We start from the raw sequence: 21,264 nt of genomic DNA on the forward strand, positions 1-21,264 counted from the left end.
GGTTTTCAAACTCAGGGAGTTTGAAACCCGCAGTAAGACCTTGCAAGGGCGGGGGAAGGCAGCAATGAGATTCCCAGGATCGCATCGCTCAAGGGGGTTGCAGGGACTGAGGTGCACTCACCAGTACCCCGTCTCGGGGTACAGGAAGCCCTGCATGAGCGACTGCAGGACTCCCCAGGTCAGCAGAAGTGAAAGTGCAGCGATCACACTCCACCTCCGCAAAACCGGAGGTGGAGCACAATCACTCCACTTTTACTTCAAACAAGCTGGGGAGCCCTGAAGACACTCGTGCAGGGCTCCCCGCACCCCAGGAAGGCTGCTGCATCCTAGTGAGTGCACCCTAGTCCATGCAGCCCCTTGAGCGACCCGATCTTGGGGATCATGTTGCTGCCTCCTTACTGCCCCCGTCCCTTAAGGGCACAGAGGTCAGGGCCTTCAGGCTGGGGCATCGCAATGCCCCAGTCTGAAAACGTCTGCATAAAGAGATCATTTTTACCATGCAGGAGAACACTGCACGAGAAAAGTCACCCCAAATCCAAAGAAGTTCTTCTCTTTTCCCCATGATCTTTTAAAGACCTTTTAGAGTTGACATACTACAGCTTGTCTCTTATTTGCCATGTTTCCCATAATGTACTTCAGCCACCAACAGTGTATAAGCTAGTTTCCAGATTTCCTATGGGCACAGCCCTAACCAGGTCTACTCAGAAATAAGTCCTATTTTGTTCAATAGGACTTAGGCTTGCAGCCTATGTTGGTGAAAACCTGTGCCAAGTCAGACTTCAGTCTATTTAGCTCAATACTGTTTGATTGGCAGCAGCTCTGCAGATCTGGAACTTGCAGAAAAGGGACTGATATTTTCACAATATATTTGAAAATATAAAGGTATTTTCTTCACCTGCTCCCGCTTCTTTGGACCCAAGCCACGGAGCCCAGCCAAATAAGGCCTAGTCTGTGCACAGTTTGTTGGCAAAGTGGATGCAGTGCCCAGTTGGGTGTAACATAGTAAAGGCTGCCAATTTCAGGGAGAGTTTCATGTTGCTACTTACACAAGAGAGCTGAGGGCTGCCTGTCCTAGATGATGCTGTTGCCAGGCAGATACTTGTCCTAATGACAGCATTCCCGGAGAGTTAAATCCCTGCAGGGCTGACAGGTCTGCACTAGTCAAGGAGTAATCTGAAAAGAGACGGGGGAGGAAAGAAAGAGATATTTTATATAACGTAGTCATCAGACGTTTAAAGTTTTTCATTCTATATCAGCTGAAGTAAGGGCCGATTCCAAGCCAAAACGTTCATGCTAGGCGCTTTAATTCATGGAAATTCCCACAGACTGAAGCACTGACTGAAGACTGTAGGACTCTGATTTCCAACTGATAACCTCAAGGCCAGAGGTTGATTCTATGCACAATATAAAGTATAACCCACTCAGGCTCTCCACTAACCTGGCTTTTAAGGCTAAGCCCAAAAAGAACCAATGCTCTAAGGTTTGCTGTTTCTGTTCCTGGGTAAGCTACCAGGAATAAAATGTATGAAACATGAATGCTAATAAACCTCTTCTAAAACCAGGAATTCTTGTTTCCTACAATTCAAAAATTAGAGTTTTGCTACCACTGTAGGAAAAACAAACTATAGCTGTTCTTTGAGCAAGTTTTATAAGGCAAGATTCATTCAGAATCAGGAGAAGCAATAACACATGCAACAGGCTGTCCTAACCATATTATAAAGTCACTCTTTGGCAGTTATGAGACTAGTTCTGGACAGGGATTTTTTTTAAAAAAATTTTTTTTAAATAAAAACTTGCTGATTTTGGTAATCTGTTTTTTATTTCTAAAACATATAATCACTGCATTTACAACCAGTAGTGCCACATTAGAATAAATTCCAATGCCTTTTTTTGCACAAGGAAGTGTACCTGAAGTTATCTCCTAAGATTCAAAAGTCAAAAAACTGGCAGGCTTTGCAAATCAGAAATGACCACGCAGACAATTTCACAAGTAGACAAGAAGCACAAGCCCCAGTTACAATTTGTATATAAGTGACATACAGGTGCACTCCCATGAGAGAAGCAAGAAAATACCCCAAGTAGTGCTATAACAGGACTTTGCCCTGCCTATAAATCTCCTCCCTTTCATTTTATGGACTGTAAAACAGCTTAAATGGTTGACAACCACACCATCTATCTCAAAAGTAACAAGACAATTTTCCATGCTGTTCAGGAAGAACACTGACTGGATATTAGATTATTAAATCCAGGACACAGTGCTTTGACAATTATCACCAGCAATCCACACATAAGTTATTTCAGTTCATCATTATCACTTGTGTTTTCCTTCAGATTTGGGGGGGGAGGGCTGTAAACACTTTTCACACTTTGGTGATGCAGCTTTCTTTATATATGAACTAGCCTCCTGGGAAAGAAGAAGATTTAAAAAAAGGTTCCTGTGAGACATGCATATTTCAGTTTTTCATTGAAAGGATGCATGAGGTGAAGTCATCTGAGTTTTTCTAGACTGAGAAATCAAGGGCACTAGGGAGTGGAATATGCCTCAGATCACAACATCATCACACAGCAATCAAAGCATCTCCTTGAAGTTTAGAAATTCAAATGCTACTACAAAAGGTATGTGCCTCTATTTCTACAAAAGAGTAAAGGTCTGCCAAAGCCTTTCAGCTATATTTTCAAGTAAGTGCTCACGGGTTTAGAAGGCCTACAGATATAATGTTTAAGCCCCCATGATGCTTGATTCAGCATCCATTGAAAAGCTCATTCCTACAATGCACTGGGCTAGCAAATAGGTGCTTAGGATAAAAGCATACCAGCCACTATTTCATCATAGAAGGCTGATGCTACTCTAAAGCAGAAAAGAGTAGGGCTGAATGGATCGCTAGTGTCAGCCACACACATGAGATATCAAACATACTTGCAAACACACATTCCTTTAATTTTCTAGGGTCCTTTGTAACCCAAGCTATTAAAGACTAAGTTTTAAACTTGTTTCACTAAACAAACCATGAAGCTCTCAATGTAACCTGTGACCACTTGCTGCAAGAGAGACTGCAGATTTGATGTCAAGAACTTCAGGGGTTGAATCAAACTGGCAGCACTGAAATTCTAGTGACTGTGTTGAGGCACAAACATGGCAACGGATAAGCTACATAGTTTTCTTGTAGAATTTCTAAAGAGCCACTCAGCAAATTATGTAGAATCAGATGGACTGAAAGGGAATCATAATTCTGTTGTGCTCCAACATAAAATGTCTCCTGAATGTAGAAAATACAGCTGGGATAGGGCAAGGCCCAAGGCTTAAGAATCCTCTCCATGTCTTACCAAAACAAAGGGGGAGGCAGGAGAGCAAAAAGATGCGGTACTTACCAGTGTTGTATGCTGTAGGCATAGCCGAGTACACCAGTCCCTGAGGGGGTAAACTGGGAGTTGTCACTGACACAACTGGTGTTGCAAGGGGCTGTGTTGACTGGGAACTGCTTAACCGCTGGGTGTTCTGTAAATGGTTAACAGGAAACAGATGTAGGAGATGAAAATAAAAGCGCAATTAAGTCAAGCAAACACTAAACTAGAGACAGTTTGGGGTCATTTTCTCCTTGTATGTGGAAATTTCTGAAACGTTTCAAAGAGGAGATAATTCAGAGAAAGGAACATTTATGTGTATTCATAAGCAGTTGTCAGTTGGGGGATAATGTATTCGACTGACATCATTATAGCGGTGGCTGGCCTTGCATCAGTCAAACCAATCTGACCATCCTGTAAAATGGAAATGATTTTCTACATCCATGGGGCTGCCATGAGCCTGGTACTCATGTGAACACTCCTCCTTTAAAGATAAGGAGTTCTCTAAGCTATCCTCTATGTTAGCAATGCATCTTGAGCAAAGTCTGATTTAATAGACATCTCCATAGATGATCCCAATACCAATTCAGATCAGCATAGGAATCTTTTTGCAAAGATGATGGATAAGTTTTGAAACACAGACAATGTGACTGTCTGAACAACTAGCTCCAGGACCAACCCACAGGCAGCACAGAAGGATGCTTGTAGTGTAAGAATGTAAGAGATGCTGGGCTACTCAGCAAAACCCTTGGAGAAGAACTGAAGCACTGCTGACTCTGCCCCAGTAGCCAGGGCAAGTGTGTCCCACTGCCCTATTAAAATTTTACATTATTTTCCAGCTTTTTCACTTTGTCCCTTCCAATGGTGGGAAAAGGGACTGGAAGCAGAAAACACATGAGGGAGATCACTCCCCCACCTGCTACATCCAACACAACACTAGATGTGACAACATGCTTAAATTTTGACCTAGACCAACAATGTAGCTCAAGTCATGCCTTGGTAGCTTCCAATTCCAGTGAAAAACATCTGATTAAGTGCTTGGAGGTGATGAAGGATGTTTCCATATTTCTCTGTGAGCTGCAGACTTCCCATACGGGAAGTAGTCACACCACCAGAGGGCAATCTCCTCCCACAGCATGAAAACAACATATCACCATCCTTTTGTCCTTGTGTATGGAAATTCAGACACATTAGGCATACTTTCTACATGCTGAATATTTCAGGACTGTGTATTCCACTTTGTAAAAGAAACCCTCAAAGGCATCTTAACATACACACACCCAGCAAGAAATGCATTTAGCATTTGCATTTAGATTTTTGCTCATGATGTTGTAAAGCAGATACAAATGTCTACAAATGTCTACTGCATGTACACAAAGTGAAATGCACTGGTTCAGACTCCCTTGCTGCACAATGAAGCAGGCACAAGGACCAAGAGACTATGGGTTGCACTGCAAGCAATCCAAATTTTTAAAGCTGTATCCAACTCAAGGGTTTAAATGTGAACAAGCTTTCAACTGTAACCCCTCTTCTTCTCCAACCTCATAAACCCCTTAAACAAATCAGAAGAATTCATACTCCTATTTCTCCCCATATTCATTTGACACGGTCCCTCACCAAAGGCTGCTGAGAAAGCTCCACAGTGAAGGAATTAGAGGGCAGGTACTCTCCTGGATTAGGAACTGGTTGAGGTCCAGGAAGCAGAGAGTGGGTGTCAATGGGCAATTTTCACAACAGAGGGAGATGAAAAGCAGTGTGCCCCAAGGATCTGTCCTGGGACTGGTGCTTTTCAACCTGTTCATGAATGACCTGGAGGCAGGGCTAAGCAGTGAGGTGGCCAAGTTTGCAGATAACGCCAAACTTTTCCAGGTGGTGAAGACCAGAAGAGATTGTGAAGAGCTCCAGTAGGATCTCTCCAAACTGGGAGACTGGGCAGCAAAATGGCAGATGCATTTCAGTGTGTAAGTACGAGGTGTAATGTCATGCACATTGGGGCAAAGAATCAAAACTTTACATATAGGCTAATGGGTTCTGAGCTGTCTGTGACAGATCAGGAGAGAGATCCTTGTGGACAGCTCGGTGAAAGTGTTGACCCAATGCACGGTGGCAGTGAAGAAGGCTAATTCCATGCTTGGGATCATTAGGAAAGGCATTGAGATTAAGACAGCTAATATTGTAATACCGCTGTACAAAACGATGGTTAGGCCACACCTGGACTATTACATCCCGTTCTGGTTGCCACATCTCAAAAGGATATAGTAGAGATGGAAAAGGTGCAAAAGAGAGCAACAAAAATGATTACTGGGCTGGAGCACCTCCCTTATGAGGAAAGGCTACAGCGTTTGGGCCTCTTCGGTCTAGAAAAGAGGAAATGATTGAGACATACAAAATCATGCACGGGAAGGACAGAGTGGATAGAGAGATGCTCTTTTCCCTCTCACATATCACCAGAACTCTTGGTTTTAGAGGCAAACTGCTCTTGGTTTTAGAGGCAAACTGCCTCCGATTGCCAGATGCAGGGGAAGGCACCAGGACACAGGTTGTGCCTGTTGTCTTGTGTACTCCCTGGGGCATTTGGTGGGCCTCTGTGAGATACAGGAAGCTGGACTAGATGGGCCTTTGGCCTGATCCAGCAGGGCTCTTTTTAAGTTCTTATGTTCCAGAAGAATCATTATGTTTAGTGTAAGGTTTCTGAATGGGAATCAGTTTTATTCTAGTAACACTTCAAAATTATTTAATGATTTCAAATGTGTCAAAGAAAGGTACTTAACTAGGAATCCAGGTCTCAGTGTGTTCGGTAGCCGATTCAAATAGGCTACAGGCTAGAGCTGAACTTGGATTAGGATTCAAACCATAGCTTAACCAAACTCTTCTCACTGTCAGTCTAAACATTGAGAATTATGATCTACCTCACAGGATAGTTGGGAAAATAAAAAGAGGCGTGAACAGTTATCCTCCCCACGTCTTAAGGATAAATATGGATATACATAAAATAGTAACTACAGATTATAAAGTCAGGTATGTTATGAAACAAAAAGTCAGGCAGCCGAATGGCAAAATGCCACCTGCAAGGCAACAGGACACAAAAATGACTTCGTTAGTAAAATCCCATTAAGTGCCCCTTGTTAACTTTTGCATTTTCCTAGGGAAAAGACATTTTTCCCCTAGGAAGTAGAACACAGGTGCAACAAATTATAGGGCTTTCGATAATCACTCACACTTACATATATGTACGTTATAAGTGCAGTGCTTTATGGATAATCTCCATTGTGCCTTGTAATGCTTGAATTTGAATTTAACACTCAAATATACACACTACCCAACATGATGCACTAATCAAGACAGAGTTAAGCAAAACACAGCAATACCATGCTTTCATGCAATCAGAGCCCTATGTCAGCAACAGGTCCATGATAAAAATAACTGGAAAAAATGCACCACCCAAAAGTTCATATACGCGCACATCCCTCCATACTTTTCTTTTACATCTGCTCATCACAATGTACTTTCAGAAGTGAAGGCACTAGCTGAGCTGCTAAGCAGTCATCATCTGAACAGCACTGCAAAGAAAGGTACATTCTGACAAAGTTTTTTTTAATTTATGCTTACCCCAGGCCAAATCATATAGTTCTTTAACACTCTCTTTTTAAAAGGGAAATTTTTTTCAGTAGGGGGAAAGAAAAAGTATCAGCTTGCAATTGTACATTGCTTTTGGTAAACAAGGAACCCCCTTGTGGTTTGGTTTGCTTCTCTTGTCGAGCGTGAAATTAACTTCATCTCTAGAATGGTGACCTCACCAACAATGATGTAATCGTCAAGAAGGAAAGCAGCCGCACAGGATCTGTTTTACAATTTGCGGAACTTAATGAGTAAAGTTCTCATCTAAAAATATTACAGTATCCAAGAGACAATATAAGACATCTGTATGACAACATGTCTAAGTACCCTTATGCGCATGAACAGTTGCTGATCAAGGTTCTGATCCAATGTTCCCCTTTAAACACAGTCCATTAAAATAATTAGGCTAGAAATTATTTTCCATACAGTGGTACTGAAAACTAGAATAAACCAAGCAGTATTTTTCTCTGCAGAAAAGGGAACATTGGTCTAATTTACACCACACTGCCAACATGAAAGCTCTTGGGATCTTGATGTGTCATACCAAGTAGGAACCCAGACTCACCAACTCCAATTCATCCTCCTCTGACTGTACTCAGCAAATAAGAGGGATAATAAAGTTACTAAAAATAGGATGGTATTCAAGAATGAAAGTCATGTTGGTGCTTGAACATTTAGCTATATTTAGCCCTACTAATATTTTGAATTTACAGTGCAATTCAGTAAGCAATGCTGTATCATGTGTAACTGCATAGTTTTAACGCATGTTGACCCAACAGACAGTAAGGTTCTGGACTAAGTCCTGCATGAACAAAGGCATGCTACTCTAGGTTCTGTCGTCATAATATGATTTTTAAACTGAGCAAGAGTAGAACCAGCTCGCTTAAGCTGTTTGTGGCAGCTCACAGTACCAGAGAATGATCAGTGCTCAACACACTGGGCAAGCTTGGACTTTGCACATCTTGAACTTCCCTAAAAGGAGACCAGCTGTGGTAATTTAGAGCCTGGCAGTAAAATGAGAGGGGAAAAATACACAAGAACTGCCCAAGACAATACATAATTCCGATTCACTTCCGAGATACTCAACATGCCCAGAGAACTAGCAGGCTTCAACTCGCAGCTCCCAAAGAATCTTTCTTCACTCATTTTTCTCAGTCTTATGGAAGCAAGACAAGCTCAACATTGTGGCAATGCCAGGTATTACCAGAAGCCCAAGTCTGCGATTTTAATGCCTTTGCTCCTAGCCATGACTTAGCGCCATCAGGTACATTATGCAACATGGTGCATTTACAACAGACCCCAGCTTTTCATGGTGCATAATCTTAATTCTTTTTAAAAGTACAGACTACATACAGCCCTGTTATCTCCAGTCTGCCCAGGAGACCGTGCCAGGGATTGAACCCAAGACCTTGAATTCCCAGTTCAAAAATTACTTTATACACATAAAGGAAGCCCTTCAAAATCACTTCCAAAAAGGCCCATTGCTTGCTCTGTTCATATGAATGTATTGTATATGAGTGCAATGACTGAGGTTCCCTCACTCCCTCCCCACCCCATCTGATTCTTATAAGGAAAGCCCCAGTGTCAGGGTAACGAGGCAAGTGGTTGCTTTGCAGCATTTTGAAATAGTCACCACCACAAGAGGACCAGATGGCCAGATCTTCACTTTCTGGATTCTAGAAGACAGAATACCTTACTGCAGGGGTGCTCACACTTTTTTGGCTCAAGAGCTACTTTGAAACCCAGCAAGGCCCGGAGATCTACCAGAGTTTTTTTTTTACAATGTTCGCGCCATCATAATATATAACTTTTATGTGTACAATGTATGTTGGTGTACCTTGAGCCCCACTGAGTATAACAGGACTTACTCCTGACTAGACATGCCTAGGATTAGGCTGTGAGGCTGTAATCCTAGCCACACTTACCTGGGAGTAAGCCCCATTGAGTACAATGGGCCTTACTCCCGGCATTTCCTCCCAGAGGCACCTGAAGGGGGGGTAGGCACTCCGCGATCTACTCATTTTGCCTCGCGATCTACCGGTAGATCGCGATCCACCTATTGAGCACCCCTGCCTTACTGGGTATCCAACTCTACCTGGTTACTTAGGGGTTGGGGTGGGATGTCCACGTGCTCATAAAATATCCAACTGGATAGAGCAGTGACCTCTTTGAACCCAGGTTACTTAAGATCAAGTCCATGGATGCTCAAATATGTTGTCTTGGCTCTCTGGCACTCACCTATGCATGGCCACCCACCTCCCTGGGAAAGACATGCAATGGAATCCACAGCTGATGTCCAGGTGCACGTGCAGAGAGATTGGTGAGGTAGATGTGGAAGGGATTTAATCTTATTTAAAGGTCTGTGCCTGTAATAATCTTTCAGTAAGACCTACAGCCAAGCATTTGCAAGCCATTTTGTAAACCTGCTAGTTCTTTTCTTCCTCCTCAGATTCTCCTACCCACTCTACTTTTTATTATTCTTTTAACAAACTCTTCACCTGCCTGCTACTGTTTAAACTTGGCCAGAGATTTGTCCAAATCCTTTAGGGTCATTGGCTATATGCTACAGCAGTGTTTCTCAATATTTGTCCTGCACTGTACCACTTCACAAGGTCCACTTACGGGAAGTACCACGAGAAGTAACTGCCAATGATGTCACCACCAGTTGCTTCCAAATTGGGAGGCCAGATGAAACGTGACAAACATCAGCAAGAGGACAGGCAGGATTAGGGCAGACAGGAGGGCTTTTTCGAGCACAAGGAAAGTGCAAGCTGGAGCTTTGCCCTCAGAGCCAAGCCTCCTACTGTTGCTTACTGCATTGCATTGCTGGTCTCACTGCAAGGAAGTGGGGGTCTGGGGGATCCCACAAGTACCACCAGTCACCACCTCAAGTACCACTGTCGGTATGCGCACCATTGTTGAGAAACACTGCACTACAGAATGGCTTGGAAGCATCACCCATGTAACTAGTAGGAAGGCTTTTCAAAGGGCATGTCTTTGACTGGCCTTCTTGCTGGGTTGGCAGCAAATGCTACTGGTGGACAAGGGGCCGGGGGGAGGGAAGCACAAACACCAGGAGTACCCCTCATACCCATTCCCACCCCACCTCACACAGGCATTTGAAAAGTGTTACGGAATGTTATGTCTTATCTCCCTCTTTACAGAAAGGTGTGCTCTGCAAACAGCACAAACACTTTTAAGAACTCGCTCAAAATCCCAACCAGTAAACTTACCAATGGAGGCATCATGCCTTTGCTAGAGGGAGGGATGACGACCCGAAGATCAGGTTTGCGATTGTTCATGCCAAGGTTGCCCCCTCCAGGGGGAGGTGGGGATTTTGTAGGCATCACTTTGCTTAGTCCATTCCCACCAGTGGTGCTGCCAAGCAAGCCTGGTGAAGCCCGTGAGTTCACAAACCCATTACCTAAAACAGAAAAATACAAAAAAGGAAACAACTTAGAGGGGGCAATGACAGTACCTGGCATCAGAGGGCAGATCTGTATTGGACAACTTCTGCCATTTGCGGTACAAGAGTTCATGATGACAACACAAACATTCTGGATATCTCTGAAATTTCTTGGGAGGCAATGGGGGACTATTGATGATGATCATCAAGAATGGTGGACAAAGTTCCCTGAAAAACAAAGCTTGCCCTTCATTCCTCATTCCTTCATTTGTCCTTGCCCTACTTTCCTCAAAACTGCACAGCCTACTCCCGAATCGGCCTTTTCAGCCACACTAGACGCTGTTCCAGAACCACCTTTCAGAGTGCGATACCATAGTCTTTCGAAACTGAAGGTTGCCAACAACAGGGACAGGCACAGCCTACAAGAGCACATTTGCGCTCCAAGGCAGAAGGTGGCAGACTTCATTCTTGAAGAACCTACTTTTTTTTCCCTACAACTCCGGAGGTCTGTCAAGACAAACCAGATGAAAAACAGTGGTAGGGACAGGCAGAGCCAATTACCTACCATGAGACAACTTGCCTCTTGGTCTGATTAACAACAGACCACATATTCAACAGTGGTCAAAGTACAACAAAGAGGCTCTTAATGAGGCAGTCATGTTTCCCATAGCCTGCCTGCAGCAGAGTGTCTGTTTACACAACAAAGGTTTTTAATGCAAAGAAGAGGCAACCTAACTTCAGTAGCTTCTGCAGCTAGCTAGTGTCTGCCAGGGGGTGACTGTTTACACAACAGAGGAACTAGATTTGGCTGAATGTTTGCTTAACAACCTAATCACATAACAATAGGAATTAGAAAATGTATCCCCATTGTTAAGTGAGGCACATCTTAACTACATCCAAGCTACTACAGATCAGAGATTCCAATACAACATTTTAAAACTTGGCCAGTAAGTCTGCATAAAGACCTGACTGATGGCAACCAATGAGTACTCCTATTGTGTAGGTATGAAACAAAAGTTGAGAGCTGAGCACAAGACTTGCATAGTAAATTATTTTAACTTGCAGTTTGACTAGCTATTGTTAAAATACTGGGAGTAAAAGTCTGGCTGATCCATAGTCAATTACCAAGAGATCTACCAGTTGATCTATCTTCTGTTCACATATGCTTCAGGATACACAGCCATTTCTCATTTAGTAACTTCGAAGTCCAACAGGCCTGGCCAGCACTCTGCATGAGTACGTGCAGAAATGCTTCCCAAAGCAGTGTGAAACATGCAAAGGTTTTTGCAGCAGCTAGCTAGCATGGAAAATAGTTCCCTGAAGTGAAGGACAACTGCTATACTGACCGGGGGCGGGGTGAGAGGCACTGCAGAAGAGCAGAGGGGAAAGAACTCTATGTTCTACACAGGCTAGAACAGGAAACAAGTCACTTTCAATAGGAAAAAATCAATATGCAGAGATGGCACCACTTTAGGTACGATATAGCAGCTTAACTGCTGAGGAGGTGCAACAGTCAGGGAGGTGTTCTAATGCCATCTGTTCATTAACATAGTATTTGCAGTTACTTTAGCACCCTCACAAGCATCACTTGAAAGGTCTGTGGAATATCTGGATATTTTTTTAAAAAATTTACTTCTGTAAGAAAAGAGTATGAATCCCAACCAGTGCAATTCTTAAATTCTTAAATTGTATGGATAGCATTGACAATTGCATGAATACGGAGCTAGACAGCAGGCAGAGTGCTCTCTGGGAACACTTTCGCTGAGGCTGTGTTGCATCTCTCTCTCTCTCCCCCACACACGATGACAAAAAGCATAGAACTGTTCACCACACAACTATAACTGGCAGAAATTGCTAAAGACTGGAGTTGTGTTTTTTTTGTTTGTTTACAGACAAAAATTCCTAGAAAGGGAGGTGGACATAACTTTTGTTTGGCTCTTTTCTCTAGCCTAATAGCAAGACTCTCTCTCTCTCTCTCTCTCTCTCACACACACACACACACACACACACATACTTACTAGGGGAGTTCACAAAGGAAAACAAGACTTCGGGGAAAAATATTATCTCATTGTTCATAAATGGCTCTACTTAAAGGAAAATTCTACTTACAGCAATAGAATAGAATTCAATATAAGATTTACTGAAAGCAATCATAATACCCAATGCATTATTCCCAGTATACACAAAAGTCACTTCATTCTGACTACAAAATTCATTCTGGTATATATTAACTTAAAGTGATCTCCAAAATCTCCATTCAGTAGATTTCTTACCCCAACTGCAGCAATGTGCTCAATTTTCTGTTAACAGACTATGGGTGATGTGTAGCCTATGTAGGATTGTAGGGGTGTGAACAATATACAGGTCCAGCCTATCCATGTAAAAAATACATGGATTTTTTATACACAGATTTGACTCAACACGAATGGCCACTGCAAATGAGAAGGAATGTGCTCATCCCTGGAGAGGGGGAAAAATGAATCCCTTTAAAATCAGTTTAAAAAACTGAACAGTCCTTTAACAATAGCCTCCTTAATGAGAGAGGGGGACAGCTGGCTGACAATCCATCAATCCTTCTCTCTCCAGGTAACCCCTCCCTTCCTTTATGAAAGGAATATGAAAGGTGATAACTATGTATTGGTGAAGGGAGGGACTGAGCAAAGTGCCTTTGTAAGCCCTTGGAGGAAGACTGATTGATGGATTGTCTTCTTAATGACTCTTCTCTTACATCACAAAGGTCAGCAAGGCTGTTTTTAAATCACCAGAGGAAAGAGACTTTGTTTTTTAAATTGATTTGCTATAGTGGGTTTTTTTGCCATCCACTTGAGTGCTTGGAATGGAACCCATGCGAATAATGAGGCTTAACCTGTATTGTTAACTGGATGAGACTACTCCCGTGCCCCATTTTAATACAGCAAATTTCTATTCATTTTGAAGATGCATATATCTGAAAGCTTTTGGCTCTGAACTCCTTGCTCCCATGCCTTCTGAGCTAACGAAACTAAGAATGAAGAGTTCAGGAAACCTACTCATATGACAGAACAGAGGGCTTTCAAGCTTTCTGTTTTCAAGGCGTATTTTCTACCTATTACTACTTCACACAATATCCACATAGCAGTTTCAGTGTGCAAAACAGTTCACATGTTTTAATCTTGATCCTGTTCTTACAAAAACCCTGTAAGGTAGAGGTTCCCAAACAGAGATGTAGTGATGCCCCAGTAAGGGAAGCACCATCTCTGCCCCCTTAAGAGGGAGGGTGAAGGTAACAGAGAAATCACAGTGCTGGGGGGGGGGGAGGAGTGTCTTTTTAAAAAACTTACCTGAGGCAGCACTGGCCCCTGGGTTCAACTACAGAAACCTACAGCTGTCCCCAAACTCCCAGAGAGGTACTGTAAGGTACTTGTCTCACTGTAATATGAGAGGGAGTGACTTATCTAGCATGACCTAATGAGTTCAAAGTAGAGGCAGGATTCAAACCAGGTAAGTTTTGGTTCAGAGCTCAGTTTGTTAACCATTATGTTACACCAGTTCTTAAACTTAATTTTCAAAAAGAGCTAAGCATTTATCATGGAACCTCTGCACCCTTCAGGTGCTTTTGGAGCATAAATCTAGGCTTCCACACTAGCCAGGTCTGTCAGATCCTCCCATCATCTTGTATGAACTGAGCATCTGCCCCCCCTCCAAAACTCAAAATTCCTGTGCTGCCACACCCAGCAGGGAAAAGCAGCAACAGGGGAGGAAACTATCCTCAGGAAGTTCATTTGCCAATTGTGACCTTATTGAGAAACCCCAAAAGGAGCTCCATGGGTCCCAGCCCATAGTTTGAAAAACCACTAGAACAGAATAAAGCTTCACCTCTCCATGTTAATATGCAGCTACAAACAAAATGCACAATCCTACTGTAGTCATTTTTGTTCACAGGCTACTCTTTACAGGTGACCTTGCATTCTGTAGTTGAGCAAATAAAGATGCAGGACTCGCATATAGTGCCACACCAGAAAAACCAGATTATCAAGATATTAAGGCATCAAGATATTAAGGCTAGATATTAAGGCATCAAAAATGCCTTAATATCTAGCCCCCTTACCCAATGTTGCAGAGCAAGAGGGAGATGTGGCTCAGAGGCAGAAGCAGCCACTTTGCATGCAGGTAGGTCCCAGGCTCACTCCTCCAGCAGCATCTCCATGTACAGCAGAGAAAGATTTCTGGCTGGCTGTTGCCAGCCAATGCTTGACCATGCCAAGGTAGGTGGACCCAGAGTCTGACTCAGTAGAAGGCAGCTTCCTATGACCAGGTGAGCTCTTACTGCTAAAAAGGGAGGAACATGGATTCTAAAGACCAGATGGCAAGATTTCCTTACAACTACTACTTTATCCTTGCAGGTTTCTTGCCCTCTCTGCAATTCCTTCTTTTAAATGTGTGTCATAAGAAAAATGCACAACTATGAACAATTCAAACTATATAAATAAAAAGGGTGAAAGGGAACTAACCAGCTCAGAACAACTAAAACTGGTAAAGCGTTCTCTTCCCATCCATTTGGGTCTTTTCTCCAGCCCCTTCCTTATTGCGTTTGTCTCCTTTCTTGCATGCCTAACAGCTGAAATGCTAACATGTTGAAAAGGTTTGTCAACTCTTCTTGCCCACCACTTGGTTCTAGACACTGTATCAATATCATTCCAATTTTAAATCTTGGGATTTTTATGCCCCCAAATCCTAGGCCTTCATGCCCTCCCCTTGCACTGCTTTCAGACAAATGTATAAATGTTCTTTAGAAACACACAACAGTTTAAACATTTAAACACTTGCACTATGGCGGTGGCTTGCTTAGCAACCATGTTGCACAAACTGTAAATATTCTTGCATGTGGAAGAACAGGCAGTAATTGTAACCAGGATAGAAGAGATGGGAAATCTGGTCAAGCATTTGTTTCTGTCAACAAAAGAACAGCTCATGGGATCCAAGCCTAAAACTGAGAGTCATAGAAAGCTGGTTGGCACTCATAGGGAACTGATAGGCAGTATTTACATAACACGTCCATTTGATTTTTAAGAAGTTGATGTTAAGCATCTAACCAACCCCATCTGTGCTCTCAGTCTATCACAAATTAGTCAGTAGGCAACACAGGAAGAAAAGAAATTCCATTGCTTGAAGGGTGGCGAAATGCCACTAAATTACCAGGCTGCCCCATGCACCCAACAATGTTCACAAAATGAAAATGGCCACACCACTGACCCAGCTAGTCCACTAACATTAACTTGATGGCAACTGAACCTGGAGCCTTCAAACTGCAAATGCTAAATCACTGAGCTATGGTCCTCTCTAAGGAATGTTTTCAAGGAGCTTCTTACTCTGATTGAGGCCATACTACAGCATAGAATTGGGAAGGCACACAAGAGCTCTCACTTCCCTAGAAGCTTGTCATTTCTACTCAGGGATGCCTACCTTGCTCTTTAGAGGCAGAGCACAAACCATTGCTTCTGTCAGTAAACTCTTAAGATAAAGACAAATGCACCGCAGCACTCAAAGTCACCAATATATACAGCCTTCGCTTACTTGCTAAGCTATCAACAATGTTAATTGTGCATTAGGACTTTCTTGTACCACCCCAATGCTGCTGCTTCAGCGAGATCCATTAAAAACTCTACTCAGCTGTGATGGACAAACATTGTAAACAACTTCTTGGAGCTTGTTTATTATTCAGAAGTCTCTTTGTGCGAAAGTTAAAAAAGACCATGTACTAAGCGCATTTACTTGAAGTAATCCCTCACTGACTGCAATGGAAGCTTCTTCAAAGCCAGCCTGCTCACAAAAACCTACTTGGAAGTTCTATTCATCTTAATGGGAATTACATCAGTTCAGCAGGGCACATGTTTGGGGGTGGGAAGGGGGAAGGCAATTCTCATTATTTGTTCAAACTATACAGGCAGTTCATGCGTTAAAGCTGTTCTGCTTCCACACCCAATTCAGAACCTTTAGACAGAAACCTTCCCCTGCTGAATTCTCTGGGAAGAACCTCACCCAGACAGGCAGATGGATCTGAAGCAGTCTGCCTGCCAGAAAGACGAGCCATTTTCTGGACAAGACATCAAAATGTCAAGAGATTTTTATGTATGGGGATAAGTTACAATCTTGTACACTATTTTGCAAAGAGACTTCTGATGCATGCCCATGGTTAAGGTGCTCACACGCATTCTCCCCATCAACACAGCAATCTAGATCCTAATTTTTTTTTTTGTTCTGCAGAGCCTTACAAGCAGCTTTGCTCAGTGCAGACCTTGGTAAAACCAAGAACATCAAATTAGAAGCCCAAGTGAAAGGACAGTTAAAAGCATAGGAATGTTTCACATAAGGTCAGGAGCCAAAGGCAGATAATGATTACGAGATGATGTAATTGTCAGGCATCTTTCCCAAACAAAGTCAAGGGTAACACTTCAAATGCCAGCCAGCACACAATTTCATTTACTCTGGTTAAAGTCAGTAATTTACACCTTTACACACAAGTGTAAAAAGTCTGGAGCTGCTATACCTTGCATAGGGGTTTTTTTTGGCGGCTCAGGTCAGTATTTTATCACCTGCAAAAATATGCACGCAGAGCAGCTCTCCCTGATTATGCAGAATGAGCTGAAGGTTCAGAAATATTTTAAAGGAAACTTATTGGCCAGGTCAAACCATAAAGAAATAGCTACTGACATAATTAATGCATCAGAAAAGATGGTGTTTGCAATATAGTCTGAAGTTAAAGCAAAGTACTAAGAACTTGCATTCAACAACTATTGGTATTTTTAATGTAGTATTTCCCATTTAAACACCCTGCAGTCCAAAATGCAGCATTTGTTTCTACTACTCCTACCCTTATTTCACAATATAAATTAAATCATCAATTAACAAAGGATGACACATATCTCGAAAGCACCCCCTGTCCCTAAGTGCTTATCTGCAAATGGAATAGACTGGTATCCATAATGATTCATTGGAAAGCAGAAAACAGAAGTTGCATGTGGCCTAAAGAAATCAAGACAACCACTGGTATGATATAGGATTATAGAAAAAGACAGTGCACCTACCCCATTCTAAAGGTTGTGAACAACCCCATTCCCTACCCCTACTGAATAATCATACCCTGGTTCTCTGCCAGAAAGCAGGCCTTCAAAGCAATTTGGGCCTAATAGCATGCTTTCTACATTTGATGTCCAATTAACATGGATGTCACACAGACCACAGCCTTAACAGCTTTCCTTTGCCAAAAATTAGCTCAACTACAAGAGGTTTCAGAAGTTGCCCAGCTTTAGCTGTTCCTTGGGGGAAAGAGTTGTAGTTGTGAAACTACAGTGTTCTTTACACACCCTTGCTGTTTGAACATGGCACATGCATGGTTAAGCTAATCTTTAGTTATTAATCTGGGTGAATGAATTAAGAGGGAAAAGGGGGCACTCAATACAGACCATGCAACTTGTGGCTACCCAAGCCAGATGCTGCAGCAACCAAACCTAAAAGACTCTGTAGTAGCCTCCCAGGGGTGTGAAGAGCTGCAGAGTAGCCTCTTTGGGGCTCCCCAAGCCACGGAGAATGAAAAAACAACTATCACGACCCACTTCTGGTCATGTAGATCACACAGCCTCCACAGGGCTTCCTGTATGCCCAGGAGGTTGCTGCAGAGTCTAGTAAGTAAAAGAAAGCCCCTGCACCCCCCAATAGCGGAACAATCCTGGGAACTGCATCATTGCATTCCTCCCTCCCCTTTCAAGGCTTTCCAAGAAGATTGAGAACCCCCTAGTTATCCCTTTGCAAATCATTTTCCTTCACCTCCAATTACAGGATCAATCAAATTCCTTAAAATTCTCTTTCAAAAAGAAGCAAAAGATCACCCAATACTACTGCTTTTGTAGGTCAGGTTTTGAAATGATAAATGGGTACTAGCTACAGCACTTTTTATTTGGTTTAAGATTTGGTTATTTGTTTTTACTACAAGTTCTTAAGTTTTGCACCTCATGCGTGGTGCACAAAAAAGTAAAGAGAATTTGTAAGTGTAATAAATTGTTTTAATACAAAAATAGATCTCTTGCCATAATAAAATTCCGGTAATGTTAATATTTAAACAGAGCTTACAAGGTCCACCACATCATGTTCCTCCAAGCCAGAATCCTCTGGGCATTCTGAAAGCCTAATTCCATGTCCAGTTTGCCTCCTAAGCTCCCCCAAATGTTGCTGGTATTCCAATAAAATAAAATTTACATAGCAACCACATGAGATTATGAGCTAGTCCTCTGTCAGCTTAGATCACATTTGCCATTCAAATGCAGCTGCTGTCTACCTAGCTCACATCACACTATCTTTTCTTCCCTTTAATTTCTCTACAACACCTGGTGATACTGAGCCATTATACCTGGGAAGAGGCTTGCAGTGGTATTCTACAGAAAATGCTTTGTGGCTCACTGACCCTTTCCCACTGCACAATAAACACCATTATCTCCTGTCAAGTAACCCACCTTTTGTCTCAGACAGAATGGGATGCACTGGTGGATGGAAGAAATCCCCACTAACTATACACCACACACAAAGTTCTCTGGAAGCCACACTCATCCACAAGTGTGCGCACCTATGTAATGGTACAGTGGCCCTGTTTGCTTAGTTATCAAGCAGGCTGAGGCACAATGCAATTAACAGCCCACAGCTGAGGGTTATACTTGGAAATATGAAATATGCATCCCTTAACGACCCAGCCAACAACAGGTGACATATGCGACGGCTGCCACTGGTTAGGAGGTCGCATCCCCAAGCCTCCGAAGCTGAGGGGAGCTCCACTCTCCTTGCCTCCAGAGGCTTTTCAGAGGAAAACTGGAAGTCACGTTTCCTAAGGAAAACTGGAAGTCATGCCTCTTGTGAAATTCCAGCATTCAAAGCCTTGCAGAGGCAGCTCACACATGCTCGCTGCCTCTGGGAGGCTCAGAAAAGCATCTGGAGGCAAGGGGAGCAGAGCTTCTCCTCGCCTTCAGAAAGCATCAAGCCCCGCTTGACGACAGGGATGTCAGTCTGCAAAGACTCATATGACTTTCCTTGGCCATAGGCTCCTGAGCCTTAATATGTTATAGCAGAATAGTGGGACGAAGTGACAGAAAAGCAGCTCTCAACTATTGCTGCACTGTCTGCAGCATTTAAAGGAGGAGAAGGGGGAAAACATATGACTGCAAGAGAGAGGAATCCAGAGTTTGCTTGAAATGTTATTTGTTTCACAAAAGGGTATATCACTACATGATTTAAAGATGTATATGCCATATTAAATATGCCCCCCCCCTTCAGAACATACCTGACAGGCTATTTGCTGGTTTTCCATTTAGACTTCCAGGATAAAGAGTTAATTCCCACTTTCCACTGTATGCCAAGTCCGCAGTAGTCAGGTCACGGCATCCTGGGCACAGCATTGCCCAGTACTGATAGTTTAGCCGTGCAGGCTATGAGTCATAACTGAATGTCTGAGGTTGCTCTTTGGGGAAACTTTGGCAGGCTCCCAGTCACAGGTGTTAATGTTATACAATTAAAACCACCAGTGGAGACACATGAAGATCCAGGAACTGGTGGATCTGTACTTCTGATTGGTTTAAAAGGCTGCTAGAATCATCATCTTCAACACATACTACTACAGTACAGAACTGGTACATCGTAGCCACTAAAAGTAGGTGGGAACTCTCTGGTTGAAGCCTCACCTCAATGAAATCAACAAAACTGCCCCTGACGAGCTACTTTCTCAGTGCTGCAACTGCAATGGGGGGATAATACTGCAGTAGGGGTAACCTTGGTAATTCAGATTACCAAGAATATATGAAAAAACACTGCAGTTCTCTGTAAAATGCTGAACACTACTGAAGCTCCAGTACTCAACCTATGTATCAAAGTATTCACCAAGCTGAGCATTAATTTAAAATGATATTTTCAGGTCTCAGCTTTCAGTATTTGCGCAGAATGCTGAAATGAAGCCTCAAGGAGGACTCCCACACCAGGTTGCCAACCATCAATTTGGATTACATGCACTCAAGTCTCTTTCTTCAAAGGGCTTCCAAACCTTTCATTTGTAATTCTTAGGATTGGGGCTCAGGCAGGAAGGTTGATTCCTCTCCCAAGAAAAACACTCTGCTCTCCATTCTGTACTAGTAGACTCTCCACCGGCCAAATGATGTTTGAGAGTGAGCAAGTAATATTAATAGTAAAGGGCTCATGCCATCTTCCTATAACTTGAGAACTGGAACACAAATTCCTCCACACTGACTGAAGCAAGGAACACACTTGTCAACAAGTGCAAGGAAAACATCTGAAGCTTCCCCCTGTCCCCCAAAGGCACGCAAGCCTAAAGATTGTTTTTATCCTTCTCTAGCAACAGTATAGAAAGGTCTATGTACTGCAGCCTGACAAAGTGCTATACAAATAGCACAGACAAGCCAAGGTAAGACTACAGGCCTAATTTTCCTTATACAACTATAGTTCATTCCTTCAAACTCCAACTGCTATTTGGGTCTAAAAACAAGGAACCATTAACAATATTTAGGTCTCAATACAACTTTGGTTTACTGTGAATCATCCCTTTGGAGGTCCAATTTTCTTTGTATTTAACACTTAGTCATGGCATGCTTAAATAGCAATAACAGCAGTATAGACAGATATTGCTTATATCTGAAGAGATCACACACAGGGGTGCCACAACCTTGAGTAAAAAAACCAGCAATAATCAAGTTCTGACACAAACTCAACAAGGTTCATAGGACTTTACTTTCTTCAAGACATTCATCATTTTGGGGTTAATTAAGTCTTTTTAAAAAGTTCAACTTTTGTCTTACCCACTGGACTAGACCCAGCTCCATTTGGCACTGAGAGATCTGTTGTAGACAACATACCACCTAAATGAGGGA

General features: G+C 42.7%; 1 protein-coding gene across 7 annotated transcripts in view; it reads right to left on the reverse strand.

Annotated features, from left to right (window-relative positions):
* The window catches only part of MEF2A (myocyte enhancer factor 2A), a 99,638-nt gene that overhangs the window by 6,292 nt on the left and 72,082 nt on the right, over positions 1-21,264 (reverse strand). For 3 of the 7 annotated variants that reach the window (XM_066636284.1, XM_066636285.1, XM_066636286.1), the window contains 4 exons: positions 21,193-21,252; positions 10,194-10,384; positions 3,370-3,496; positions 1,047-1,173 (listed from right to left, as the gene is read on the reverse strand). In XM_066636284.1, the coding sequence (XP_066492381.1) occupies positions 1,047-1,173; positions 3,370-3,496; positions 10,194-10,384; positions 21,193-21,252 (505 nt within the window). Of the gene's footprint in view, positions 1-1,046; positions 1,174-3,369; positions 3,497-7,504; positions 7,550-10,193; positions 10,385-21,192; positions 21,253-21,264 lie in introns of all 7 variants that reach the window. The other 4 variants (XM_066636282.1, XM_066636283.1, XM_066636280.1 and 1 more) reach the window with 2 other exon arrangements.

The sequence above is a fragment of the Tiliqua scincoides genome, chromosome 8 (assembly GCF_035046505.1).
Source record: "Tiliqua scincoides isolate rTilSci1 chromosome 8, rTilSci1.hap2, whole genome shotgun sequence".
Classification (NCBI taxonomy): domain Eukaryota; kingdom Metazoa; phylum Chordata; class Lepidosauria; order Squamata; family Scincidae; genus Tiliqua; species Tiliqua scincoides.